At 41.2% G+C, this 14,480-nt stretch overlaps 2 protein-coding genes across 3 annotated transcripts; one reads left to right on the forward strand and one right to left on the reverse strand.

Annotated features, from left to right (window-relative positions):
* The first annotated feature begins 1,370 nt into the window (after window positions 1–1,370).
* On the forward strand, window positions 1,371–3,259 carry atp5mf (ATP synthase membrane subunit f). Its single transcript, XM_080723775.1, has 4 exons — window positions 1,371–1,413; window positions 2,276–2,383; window positions 2,559–2,675; window positions 3,121–3,259. The coding sequence occupies exons 1-4, from the start codon at window positions 1,398–1,400 to the stop codon at window positions 3,147–3,149; spliced, it is 270 nt and encodes an 89-aa protein (XP_080579901.1). The 5' UTR covers window positions 1,371–1,397; the 3' UTR covers window positions 3,150–3,259.
* A 594-nt stretch (window positions 3,260–3,853) lies between these two features.
* On the reverse strand, window positions 3,854–10,403 carry cpsf4 (cleavage and polyadenylation specific factor 4). 2 transcript variants are annotated; one of them, XM_080723764.1, is made up of 8 exons: window positions 10,006–10,403; window positions 9,115–9,165; window positions 8,139–8,291; window positions 7,402–7,497; window positions 6,764–6,857; window positions 6,481–6,558; window positions 6,140–6,341; window positions 3,854–4,417 (listed from the first exon to the last, which is right to left on the reverse strand). In XM_080723764.1, exons 1-8 carry the CDS (start codon window positions 10,106–10,108, stop codon window positions 4,349–4,351), a joined length of 846 nt encoding a protein of 281 aa, XP_080579890.1. In that variant the 5' UTR covers window positions 10,109–10,403; the 3' UTR covers window positions 3,854–4,348. The 2 variants fall into 2 exon arrangements, with proteins under 2 accessions (XP_080579890.1, XP_080579889.1); XM_080723763.1 differs by having other exon boundaries at window positions 6,140–6,340; window positions 6,477–6,558.
* Between the last annotated feature and the right edge of the window lie 4,077 nt (window positions 10,404–14,480).

Below are 14,480 nucleotides of genomic sequence, written 5' to 3' on the forward strand. Positions count from 1 at the left end.
TTCAATAAGGACTTGTTTCCTATTGAAACTAAATAATGCCGTCTGTATATATATTGGCCTGGTGCCGGATAGTTGTATTTAAATCAAAATGAATGAACCAAAATAAACAAAGTAAACTAAATAAATCCAACACAATAACTCATAAAGCAAAAGAACAAACAATAAAGCTGGCCATAAAGCCGGGCGATGAACCGCCGGGTAGGACGGCTATAAGCAGCTGTACAACCGGCGTGTCTTCGTGCCGCCGCCGACACTTTTATGAATGGAGGAAGAGTGGTATGTGGTATCACAGTATCATTCAGACGTGGGCTTTTCTTAACGGCTGGTAACCGTACAAGGTCCGCAAAGCAGCAGCTGCCCTGGCCCACTTAAACAACAGCGGCCGACACGGATGTCCCGTCCGCGCAGCGGCCCCCGGGTATAGCTGTTACTAAACTAATGTGCGTGTTCTTAATCACCGCACAGAAGCGCAGGAGCTCATTGACGAGCGTGGTAGCATCAAAGCTGGATTGCACAAGACAGGAGCACCGCGATATATATATATATAGCCCAACGGCCAGCGTTTAGAAGCAGTGTTTGCAGTGTTTGCAACACACAATGAGGAGCGTGGCACCAGGTGAGCAGAGACGACTGACTCTGAGAGGAGTGGTGCATTCTATATACTGGTGGCAATCACTCACTGCCGAGTGGGCGGAGAGTGGACTGTGGGAACGAACGCCCATTCTGCTACAGCTACAATATCTAAGGGAGGCTTGTACATACTTGTTTTTGCGTCTTCACCGCACCGCCCTTACTCCTCTTCGAAACAGCTTGTAGAGAAAGCGCCTGTGGCATGGCCTCTGGTCACTTGACTTGATTCAAGTGCTAGCACTGGTGAACATAATGAATTAACTTAATGAGGTAGGCTAAATGAATATCTTATTCTTTTTCAGCCAGTAGCGTATCTCAAATTCTCAACCTCCAGCTCACCACGAAATGTACAAAGACACCTGTTACAACGGGATGCATTGGGATATAGCCCATTATAGCTAGGCTCAAGATCCAAAAGAGAAATTAGACGTTTTGCCGTGACCCAAACTAGTGAAAATAGCAGATCTCAATTTATAATTACTGTATTATTATTATTAGTCTATTATTATTAAATGGGTCCCAATTCACTGTTTGGGATACAGCGTTATTAACCGTGCAGTCTTTTCCAGGATGATGAATGCAATGCTTGGGGATGAAGTAAACCATGACTTCTCAGCAAACGCTCTCTTTGGTTTAGTTTGCATTTCCTCTGCTGCCCCCATGCGGAAAGACAAACAAATACATGTCCCTCCCATGATGCACCCTGAACGTTTATATTCCCATAATCCTATCTGTGCTCATTCTCAGCAGCACTCTCAACGGTCAAGATGGCGGATAAACCAGGTAATGTTGTCGTTTCTTGTGTCATAACCATTGTTTTACCCGTGTTCGGGGGTACTTGCCAGCCTCAGTTTTCATACGGTGTTTGTATGTTTCACAGATCTGCATTTTAACGACCAGACAAACTGGTAACGTGCAGGATTGTGGTGCTGTTTTCTTTCTTTCAAGGCCGCAGTGAAACCAGAGTCACGTCAAGGACTTTAGCTGTCATTGGCAGTTTTCATTGTGAAGTTGGCGAGACTCTTTTTGACAGTGACGTTGTTATGTTAATCTCTGTCGCAGACGGCAGACCTTAATCAAACTTCATTTGCATTAAGTTGTCGCACTAATCCAGTAGTGTGCTCAGTGCTTTTTGTAACGTAGCTAAAACATTAGCCACCGTGTGTGATAGCCATGCAGGTCTGTTGCAGACAGTGGTCCGTGCACACAGATATCAGTGTATGGTCTTAGTAATGGCCTGTAGAATAATTAAACATTGCATTACTTTGTCACATTAAACTGCTAGTTTAGCTGCAGAGTCTGGTGCCTTTGTTCTGAGCTTGTCCTTTTCATTCTTGCGTGTCCCCAACGGAGGCGTGCCTATTCAAAGTCACACACAGTGGACACATTTTAACCTTACGTAATGTTCTGAACTACAATAAGCACTGCTCTTAAAACTACAATAAGCACTGCTAAGAACATAAATCTTTTTTCTTTACTAAATGTACTGCCTAAAATATCATATGTTTAGCCTATATCATTCTTAAATTGTTACAATGTTGATCACACTAATATTTATCCTGATTTTATATGAATTAAAATTGTATCAGATATTTGTACATGTGTGTGTAATGGTAGTGTCCTTGCCATGTGTTCTTTGTGCCAGTTCCCGTAGCTGAGATGCGCTTGATGGATGTGAAACTGGGCCAGCTGGGACCCTGGCTTGGAAGTCGGGATTTCACTCCAAATGGCATCATCGCTGCCCTTCGTAGGGGTGAGTTTGTTTTTAGTTTTCTACAGTAATTATTTAGGTCAAATCTGTAGTGACAGTGGAGTACAAGGAGACAACGATCAAATGGAAGCTAGAGAGAAATAAGGCTGTGGGCCAGACCCAGGATGCCTCCACCATGCCCTTTCTAATGGTGTTATGCGTTACTCTCTCCCCTCAGGCCATGACAGATACATGAACAAGTACATCAACGTGAAGAAGGGAGGCATCGGTGGTGTTGCCATGTTGCTGGTTGGCTACGTGGTTCTCAGCTACACCTGGGAATTTGATCACATTAGTAAGTTAACATGACCACAACACTCCTCACTTCAACAACACGGTTAAAAATATTTTCATTCTTTTTAAGGTGTGTTCACCTTCTTTCTGAGATATTTACTATACTAAACTCGCGGATCTACAGAAGTGGAAAAAGCAGCACACCAAAATGAAGATGAAGTGTTCCATTTTAATCTGCGTTCAGATTAAACTGGAACACTGCAGATTAAACTGTAACACTGCATCTGAACCTGTCTTGCATCTTCATTTTGGTGTGCTGCTTTTTCCACTTCTGTGGATCCTTGAGTTCAGTTGTACCTAGAGCTAAGCACCCGCTGCCTAATCAGTGGCAGCAATTAGAGGAGGCGCACCTGTTCTTCTCCTTATCTATATTTACTATACTACTTGATGAGGTTACCATTTTCATCCGTTTTATTCTGTCCCATTCTTTGTCTTGTCTCCTGCAGAGCATGATCGTTGGAGGAAGTACCACTGATCTCCCTCTACATTGTTCCAAGGGTTGAACTGTGACCCTTCTTTGCAGCATTGACTCATCTGTTAAATATGTGCTTGTGCTTGACCAATAAAAAGTACTTAAAAGATTTATTAATGAATATTCTGTGTTTGGACTTTCATACTATGGGTTGAGATTTACAAAATCATTCTGTGTCATTACACTGCATCTCTGAATTCAAATTAGTGAATGCTGCAAATATGGCATGCTGTTAAGAGAAACGGTGAGCTTAAACTGGGTAGTAACAGAACTGCTGCATTATGGAGAACCAAGGCAGACATTATGGTGGTCAGACTTAATTTTTGGTTTACAAAGCAGGTTTCAGTGACCTTAACTGTTTAAGTCAGCCAGATGTCAGAGTGCAGTGTTATAAGTGGTTCCCAAACTTAGACTAGTGTAAATCTAAATGGCAGATCTACAAGCCCACGTGTTGCTTCACGCTTGTAGATCTATTTTCACTACTTTTAAACAGTTCTAATTTATTGAATTTCTAATTTATTGAATTTATCAAATAACAGGAAAGAATCCATGAAAATGTTTTGAAATTAAACTATGTAGGAAACAAAAGGGACCCATTGTGTCCAACACTGTTTGGAAAACCGTGATTTAGATTACCTGATCATTTGGCTACACAGTAATTGCACTGACAATCCTTGTAGTGGAATTATTCACAAGTACAAAACAAATTCACAGTTGTGTATTTTATTTTACACTGTCGAACAGACTCCACAACTTATTTAGGTTCAAAAGTGACAAAGACCATAAAGCAGAGGGGTCTCCTATCACCCTCGTTCTGAGATGCTTTATGCAAATGAGCACCGGTTTATTCGAATTTTCCTACGGGTCCATGTATTGTACAGAATGCTATAGAACAGATCTGCAAGAGATAGAAAATGTTACACTTTGACTGTTCAATCAAGGCCACACATGAGGTGAACTCAGTCCATACTGTACCATCATTGCTAAATCCTCCCAAGTCTTGAGCAGACAACAGATGCCTGTATCTACATAATGATGCAGAAGTGAAAAATAAAAGTAGATGTGCTTCAGCCATTTCAACTCGCAAGTTGTGCAGTGGCTTCCCCTCATCGTATTCTCCATTCTGTCCCATCTTGTCTTCACCTATGCTCAGGTCAGACGATAAGACCACAGCTCAGACGTGTGGGCAGCCAGGTTGAAGGCTACTGTCCACTCAGGAATGCGAGGTGGCCCTTGGTGCATTTGTTGGCATAATGACCCTTCTCACCACACTACAGAGTGCATGGAGGAGAAGAGAGAGGTTGGCTGATGTTAGTATCAGCATAAATAGCATAGAATGTAGTCATAAAAAGCCCATGGCTGAATATAAATGTGTTAATTATCACTCTGTAAAAAACGTGTTGCCAATGTACTGCCAAATTTACTTGGTTACGCATTGTGTTGCACACTGAAAATAGCACATCGACAAGCTTATGTGTCACAACGTGGGAGCATGTCATCATTTCGACGTCCAACCTTTTCGCCGCGGGTGAATGTTAACCTGGTGAAATGCTAACCTGCCGACGCTGGTGAATGTTAACCACTATGCCTAAACCTAACCCAAACCTATGTAAAACTATGCCTAAACCTAACCCTAAAACCAACCCTTAGTCAAAATGATGGGACGTCGAAATAATGACATTTCTCCTCACAGCGTGACCAAGCATAAATCAGGTTTAAAGTTGACATAATCTCATACATAGCCAGGTGCAGGCCAGGGGACTGTATGTTGCACACAGGAAAGAATGTTTTCAATGCCTTATGTCTGTCCGAACACATTTGTGTGTTCTCTATTATACTAATGTGCGTTTATGTGGTTGAGCATATGCAACTTTGCATTCAACAGATGTTTGACATGGATAGACATGTCAAAATGTAGGGTGAGTGCCCATGTCTTTTTGTGCAGAAAGAAAAATGGACAGGAATGTCATCTACAGTAGTAGTTTGCATGGATTAAAGCTACGTAAATCAAACCTCCCAAGACCAAGCCCTAAGCACTATGTAAAATGATAATATTTACTTATTATCGGTCTAAACCTGTTAAATGTTTTAGCTTTGCTTTCATGAAAAGGACCATTAGGGTTTATGGACGATGCTTCTGACACATGTATTTTAAAAATAATAATATCTCCAATTCATATAGCGCTTTTCTGAGTACCCAAAGACGCTTTACATGGGGCAAAAATAACAAAATAAAACAACTTTATTAAAGAAAAAAACACACACTAAAGCCCTTTGCACACAGGACAGTTGCGTTTCTTCCGTTTGCTGTATGAATAAAACGCATTGGATTTGGTGTGCAATGCTGTGCGGAATCGGCGCTGCGGATCCCAAAAGGAGTCATAAAAGGAGTGATGAGTTTTTCACCGCATGCGACAAGACGCACGAATCGAACTGGGTTCGATCGAGAAAAAAACGCACGGCCGCAGCCACTCGTCGCACGGCTATTTCGGATCCGGTGTGCATGAGGTCGTAGAGAACCATTGTTTTCTTTTAAAAAAATGAAATTGTCCGTTTTATCCGTGCGGATAAACGCGCCTGTGTGCAAAGGGCTTAAGACTAGGGAATACAACCATTTAAAAACAATTAAACATGGAAAGCAATATGGAAGACTAGCAATATAATTATTGTATACTATTGCTAGTTTGACCAATTCTAATACTCTTCAACCTTAATATAAAATGTATATCTAGTATTACTGTAGGGCTTGACTTTAACAACCACCTGCTTTGTTTATGCCTGATTTATACTTTGTGTGCCACGTATTGCACTGAAAATAGCATTGCATCGCAGCTTGTAGATCAGCTATTTCAGTGTGCGACACCAGCACGCAACCAAGTATAAATCATCCTTTAGAGAAAACCAAGTTGACTGTATGGAATCCAGATGACAGTCATGGCGTCAAAGAACTTTAATCCATGAGTTTGTGTCTAGACTATGGCCAGATGTCTTACCTTGTAGCAGGTGACCTGGTCTAATGGGCGGGGTCCTCTGTTGCCTCCCATGTTATTGTGTTGCATGGAGGGACCTGTGTTACTGTGGTGGTACTGTGGCCTCTGGTAATGGCCATGGCCAATTTGGCCATGGCCTGGGCCAGGACTTGGATTGGTCAACTGGATCATAGTCAAGGACGAGCGACCAATCGTTGGCACAGGCTGAAAAGGGAAACAGTAAGAGATTTAAAAACAAAAAGAAGCTTTGTCAAAGACATTCGTGAATATACTGTATTGCAATATAAGATCACGTTTAGACTAAGCTTAACATGTGTGCGTGCGCGCATGTCTTTCAAACCTTGTTCTGGTGGTTTTGGTGTAGGTTTTGCGGTAGTAGAGGAGGTTGGTCATTGGCTCCCATGGGCAATTCAAAACGGGGACTGAAGAAAGTAAACTATTATTCCACAAACACGGCACATCTGTGGTTTTATGTTTAAGATCCAAATCTCTGAACACAAATATTTATTACAATAATCATGGGCTACAGAGAAATCCTTTCGCACAGTGACTTCATGATAACATCCTCCAAGTTTTGATCAAATTATATTTTTGTGATGGCAAAAACATTAAACAGGATAAACTTACTGCATAAATTTACAGGATTTTCCTTCTGGACAGAAGCCCACCAAGTAGTTCACACAGATGACTCTTCTGGTGTGTCTGTGTCTGCAGTCAGGGCCTGAGACAGAACATCATGGACATGGATAAAAGAAAGATACTTTAAATGCGGAAAAGAGGTGAAAGCTGTATAAATGAAACTTCACCTGAAATATATGGGACAGAATGTAGGCTCTAAATCAGGGGTCCTCAAACCTTTTTAGGCTGTGACCCGCAAAATAAACATATTTGAACTGGGGACAAATACTGACAAGCACTTGGAATCGTAGGTATTACATTTAATGTGACTCAGTTCCACAGATAAATATTGTGAAAATAGCAGAACTACATGCTCACAAGTTCACAACGCCTCGCGATGTAGATCGGCTATTTTCACAATGTTCGCCTTAATTACTTTGACCAGTTCGGTATTATAACGGTCTTGAAAGTCCTTAAATTGTCACTTTATAAATGTGCAGATACCCTGTATACACTTGTACTGTATGTTGGATTGTTTACCGTTGAGTGAGAAAAATAAATTGCATTAAGCTAATCATCTGGGGACCCACAAAATAATTGGGTCCCTACCCCAAGTTTGAGAACCACTGCTAGTTCTCTGGACCTACCGTGTTTGCAGAATCCTCGGTCGTACCAGGGACAGTCTTTAATTTTGGACTCAGGGTCGATGTGCAAAAATGGACACTCTTTGTTACTACACTCACCTGGAAGAGTAACAGATAAACACACAGAATCAGTGATACCACATATGGCTTTGATGGCTGTCAGAGACTATGTTGTAATTGTAAGGGCATTCATTTAACAACAACAAGCAGTTCATATCTGCCAAGCTTAAGATTAAAATTCAATCATAAGACGTACAAATCAAGTGTATACAATAATGCAGCCATATACAGAGTACACACATATGAGGTGTAAAAATTCAACAGCGCATTGTCACTCATGAACAGATTTATTTTTCTCAAGCCATTTTCAAATCCCGATTCCACTGCTCTGGCAGAGCAGTGTCGGAGGCATTGCATCACAGAACATGTTTGTTGCTGGCTAAAATTTGCCAAAAGGACTTTATCACAGAACATGTTATACACCCCCCCCCCCCCGGTAATAGAAGTATGGCACCTCTTAATAATAAACATGCTTGAGGCTTCAAATAATTCTGTATTGAAATTGAGTCATGTCAAAACAACAGAAATGAAACCAACCGTGATGGAAATAGAAGATTTAGAATTGATTTTAATTGTTTCCTAAAGAATTGTAATCTAATCAAATTGAGGTCAAAGATGTACACTCCTAATATATATTTATATAACACACAAAAATATGGCTTCTCATTAATGCCCCTTACCAAACTTGGAGTAGAAGTAGCACTCAGGCATCTTGGTCATGTCATACTCGTGGAGAAACTCACACTGGTCTCCCTTCTTACACAGACCTCTGAGCCAGTGCTTACACACAACAGTTTTCTCTCCGCTGATGTGACGGAACGGACACATCCCACCTGGATGTAGACATAACCAGATGAGTTTACAAAAAAAGAGAGAAAAAAAAAAACAACGGTATATAAATGGACATAGAAAATAATACCGGCCTTTTATTTGATTGGCACAATAACCTTTATGTGGTTAGAGTTACATGAAACTCTTTGGAATTTACATGTCTTTTTATGTGAAGCCACCCCCATTTTGGCCAATCAGTGTAAAAAATGCATTAGTACTTCTGTGCCCCATGACCACATTTTCAGTGATCATAACCTTGGAGATGATTTGGCAACAGACAAATTAAATGGAGCATAAACATAACCCCTGTCCAATTCCATTGGTGATGAATACCCTGATGGGTTAAGATTTCCTGGATGTGGACCATATAGGACAGGTGTTTAACCTTTTTGTTTTGGTATGGGAACCAGGGCAAACTTGGTCCAAATATCAGTTTCTCAATTGTTTATGATGTTGAGCATTTAAACTGCAGTAGCAAGTAGCTACTTAAGCTGACAACATGGTAAATGCATTGAGCTACAAGAAAGGTGTCGTTCAACCAAAGTATATCCTTGATAATGTGATTGTTAGGATCAATGCACTAATTTAAGTGTGAGAATTGTTCTGCAATCGCACTATATACTATCTTTTGTAACTTAAGTTGTCCTAGTGTGTACCCAAAGGTTTGGGGGATGGATAACAGACACATTACTTAATGAGCAACTTTAATTTCCAATGATGGAGAAATATAATTGCGGTTGAATATTGGTATGAGAATCATCAAGAAAACATCAAAAAGAGAATTAATGGCAATATTCGAGGCTGTAATATTTTTTATTATATTACCTTTCATACAAGCTGCTCTCATGAAAAATTCACACACAGCAGCGCCAGACTCTGTAGGAGGGAGTGTATAGAGAATATAATACATTAACAATAATGCAATCAGAGGGCTTACATTGACAGATTCCTTGAATTGTAAACTGTGTGTGTTAGGGTGACCAGACGTCCCGTTTTACCCGGGACAGTCCCGTTTTCAAGCTGCGTGTCCCAGTGTCCCGACAAATATCTCTAAAACACTAATATGTCCCGGTTTTCAACATTCACTGCAAAATTGTCCCGGTTTTCGCCAGAATTAAAATAATAGTAGCTGTTTTCAGTGGTTGTATAGACATTTATCATGTTCTTTTCATGAAAACATGCTCACCTAACCAATCAGAAAAAAGGAACAAATTCATTGCGTGTCTGAATTCAACACTGAGCCTGTTTGTCAATCACTCACTGCCTGTTTGCAACCCTGAGGTGCATGTGTGCGCGTGCACGAACGTTAGAGAATGGGCACGCGCGTGCGCGGTAACGTGCGCATTGCTTTTAGGGTCCCAGTTTTAGGCAACAGTGTTTTGCGTCCCGGTTTGAGTGGCTGGAAATATGGTCACCCTAGTGTGTGTACACATACAGACAGCCAGCCAAATACCCAGTGTACTGTTAATTTATCCATTTGCGACTGCGAGAGTCTACACATGTAACCAAATGGTCCCAGGTCCACTTGGTTGCATTTGTATAGACTCTCACAGTTAAATTAGCAGAGGATTTTTTACTGCTGTTATTCACGGAGTTACGTTCACCGACCTCAACTCCATTGATGTAAACACACACTCACACACCATGCTGTTGTCAAATTAGCATGTAGCATTAGCGGATAGCAGCTGCTACCCAGCAGCATCGCATTGCACTCACTGTCCATTCCCGGGAACGGGAGGGGTTGTGCACCCAGCTGCTGTTCCACAGCGATCTCCAGGTCGAACTTGATGTGATCCACGGTGGCGAGCAACTCCTGCATGTCTGCAGGTTGACTGGACCGCAAGCACAAGAAGAAATAAACCTACACCACCAACCTGCTAGCTAACTGAACCCAACTTAATGCTAGCTATAGCAGCTGGATCAGCGAGCTAAATAGTACTAGTAGCCGCTGAAACGTTAGCCTCCATAAACCATAGCTCGATGGTGTACACCAAACCAACTATGCGATCTAGAAGGCAAATGGACATGTAATGTAGGTTTATTATTTGGTTATTAAAAGAAGGTTGTTTTGTTGTCTAAGCCATGAACTGTTGCTGCCAGACAGAAAGTGCTGCTGCCGGAAGAAGCGCGCGCGGATTGACGTTTGACCTGAAGAAGGCCCAGGCATGAGCAGTCGATCATCGTTGTAAGGATCATTTAAAGTATCGTTTATTTTGAGTATAGGGGGTGAGGACTGGGCGTGGCCTTGCAAAAATCAGCCATTTCCGCCCGCCATGTTCGTTGCTAGCCTATCTTTCTTGTGAGACTCTTGGATAAAAGGAAGCGATGACCGGAGAACAGCAATGACAGTTCGCTGGTTGTAGACAAGATGGATTGGTCAATGCAAGTGTAGGCTACTCTATTACAAGTCGAAGTCCAGTAGTAGGCCTATTCAAAACTTACATGAGTAAAAGTATAAAAGTATTGGTAATGGTATCAAAATGTACTTAAAGTACCAACAGTAAAAGTAGTCCTACTCATTGTGCAGAATGTCCCTTTCAAGTTATCAAAACATCTTTTGAAAATAGCATGGATCTAACATTGTGAGCTTGTAGATCGGCTATTTTCAAATGGTCAAAATATATGTATATGCTGAAGTGGTTAATGATGTTTTGTAATAATAATCAAAATCTACAAAGTATAGTAGGCCTAGCATTACTAACTAAAGTTTTGAAATAAATGCAGTGGAGTAAAAGTAGGCCTACAATATTTGGATCAGAGATGTAGTGGAGAAGAAGTAACAATATTGGCAAAGTACATAACTCAAAAGTGTACTTAAGTACAGTATTTGGCTGACGCAATTTGTTTCCCAAATATATTGCTTTGAGAGCACCTTTTGTTTGACGTCATGAAATGCTTGTTGTCTCCGCCTTATATGGCAACCCGGACATGGCCGCGCTGCAGCCTCAGTCAGTCTCTCTCTCCTGTGAGAGGAGGCAGAAAAGTTTGTAAGCGGCGTGGTGAGCTAAACAAGGTGTGTTTGAAACTGCAACTTTTGTCGTATTTTTGATGCACTGTTTAAGTTTGATTGCAAATATTTTGAGTTTCATTGATGGGTTGTTTATTTGTTTTGGTTTCAGTTGTTCACTTTGTAGCCCAATATGTTGGATCCCTGGACTCATTCATTCCCTTTGTTTTCCCATGCAATCAGAGAGGTGATTTAATTTCTGTATTTTTTCCTTTTACCTTTTTGTCATGATTTATGTTCTGTATGCTGATTATTATTTTCTCTCACTCACAGTTTTGACGGGTTTAATAAACTCTGTAAAAAACGAAACACCTGACTGGTTTATGACGAAGGGAGTGACAGTCAAAACTCTGCATTCATCAGTGATCCAAGGCGTCCTGGAGGAGGTTCGTCAGCTAGCAGCCCGGCCAAATCAGCGGAGACACAGGGCCAGGCGGCGCCTTTCAACAAGCGCTAGCCCGTTGTGCTACAGACTGGTGCGGAGCTGCTGGAGTAGCCTACCCCTTCATCGCCCCCCTCCCCCCCTCATTCACCCTTCCCTCAAACAGAGTAAAGCGACACGAACATGTACTTGTCAGCACCACAAACGCGTAACGGCACAAGAGGTTAGTACACACACGAGAGTCTAAAGGAATGTGTGCTATCAAAGGTGCTTGAAGAGATTTTAAACATTAAAGAGACATTTGAGAAGAGATCACATTACTTGCATTGAAAACGGATCATATGAGTGAAACAAAGACTTTTCGGTTTTATTGGTGAAATATTGGTGGTTCTTAAAAAATGCATTATGGGTTTGTTTAATTAAATGTAAAAAAAAAAAAAAAAAGAAAAAACGGCACTTTAAGGTCTGCAGGAAATTGATTTATCTGGTTTTAAGCTTTGGTGTTTTATTGGTTTTGGTTTATGGTTTTGTGAAAGATGTCGCTAAACGCAGATGGGTCAAAGACGGCTGAAAAGTCACTAGCACAGACAAAGCAAGCAGAAATTCTTACTCCTGAAGTTGGTACTGAACCACGCAGAGGAGAGCGAGAGCGCACACTTACTGAGAAAGGGAAAGGTTTCCTAGCTACCAAATTAAATGCATTACTGGGTAAATTTGACCGTGTCTACGCACACTGGAAGGTCGAGGCTAAAAATACAAAGAAGGGCATTGTTAATGACACTGAACTTGAAACTTTGCAAGATAATGTTGATGTGTTGGAAAGGTATTCAAAGGAGCTAAATGAAATATATAATGATTATCGTAAAGTGGAAATTCCAACACTCACCGTTCGTCGCAGAATCGATAAATGCAATGAGGTTACATCAAATCTTGTCCGTAATGCAAAAACTTTGATTGAACAAACTGGGGAAACGCTTATAGACTGGCCAGAAGTCAGCTCTGTATTTGACAGCAGTACCACGTTAAGCGTGCCGGTTACAAATCAAACATTTCCACAGCAAGTTCAACTTAAAGATTCCAACAAGGCTGCAGCTGAATTTAACGCCACCAAAGCATTTCTAAGGTTAATGGCCGAACAGGAGCAGCAGCAGCGACGGCTCAATCAGCTCGAAGAAGAGGATCTAAAAAACAAAAGAGCAATGGAAGAAATAAAAAGGGAACAAGATCGTTTGGAAAAACAAAAAAGACTATGTGCAGCTAAAGCAAATATCCCGGTGTACAATGAAAATGGGGAACCTCTGAGTGCAGCAGAAAGCAATGTGCAAGACCAACCATCATCACAAGAGGTCGCCATTACACCTGAACATGAAACCCTAAAGCTGGTCAAGGTGCTCTCTGAGGCTATCTCATCTAATCGGTTGCCTATACCGGAGCCCGACATTTTCAGCAATGATCCATTGAAATACAACTTATGGAAAACGTCATTTCAAACCTTAATTGAAAGGAAAAACGTCCCAATAGTGGAAAAAATGTATTTCCTGCAAAGATATATAGGCGGAGCAGCCAAAGAGGCTGTAGAGGGATATTTTTGGATGGATACTGAGGACGCATATTTCTCTGCATGGAACGTATTGGATGAGCGTTTTGGAGATCCATTTATTATTGCGAAGGCATACCGGGATAAATTGCACAGCTGGCCAAAAATAATACAGAAGGATGGAGTGGAACTGCGTAAATTTGTTGATTTTCTCAGGAGTTGTGAATCCGCTATTGCACATAACGGACACTTAAGAATCTTGGACGATGCAATGGAAAATCAAAAGCTTGCAAGCAAATTGCCAGATTGGCTAATCCCAGGATGGAATCGTTCAGCCACCACATACCAGCTACAATATGGAAAATTTCCGAATTTCAGCTATTTCGTAACCTACCTCAATCTCGAATCCAGTATTGCCTGCAACCCAATAACGTCATACAGTGCTCTGAAACAACTTGAATCTGATGGACGCAGTAAATTCAGAAATCAAACAGCAAATGCAAAAACATTCAATACAACCACAGAAAGGCAACTAATCACCTGCCACCTTTGTAATAAAACTGGGCATGGACTAAGCAACTGTCGCAATTTCCAAGCAAAACCACTTGCCGACAGAATTCAGTTCATACAAAGGGAAAGGCTTTGTTTCGGATGTTTATCACCTGGTCATCATTCAAAGGGCTGTAGGAACAAAATGACATGTGACATTTGTCAGAAACGTCACCCAACCTGTATTCATAATGATCAGCCCTTCGAGCCCAGAAAGGAAGCTCATTTCAACAAGGATGAAGGACCATCAGCATCTGTGCAAACTGATTCTAAAATATCTCACAGTGTCTCACAGGATGGAGCTGTCAATCAAACCTCTTCTATTGTACCTGTCTACGTCTCGACCCCTGAGAATGATGGGAAAGAAATCCTCGTATATGCTATGCTTGATACCCAAAGTGACTGTTCCTTCATCCTTGAGGAAGTTGCAGACCAATTAAATGCATCTGCGGAACCAGTCAAACTTAAATTGTCCACAATGTCCTCCAAAGGGACAATTGTACCATGCAAGAGACTTAAGCAGTTACAAGTGAGAGGGTTCTTTTCCAACACAAAGATCACTGTTCCAGTTATGTATACACGTGAATTCATACCAGCAAATAGATCCCATATACCAATTCCACAGACTGTTAAGCCTTGGCCTCATTTGAAGCACCTTTCTCCTCATATCGCTCCCCATCAAGAGTGTGAGATTGCTATCTTAATTGGCTATAATT

The sequence above is a fragment of the Nannobrachium achirus genome (assembly GCF_963921795.1).
Source record: "Nannobrachium achirus genome assembly, chromosome: 4".
NCBI classification, from domain to species: domain Eukaryota; kingdom Metazoa; phylum Chordata; class Actinopteri; order Myctophiformes; family Myctophidae; genus Nannobrachium; species Nannobrachium achirus.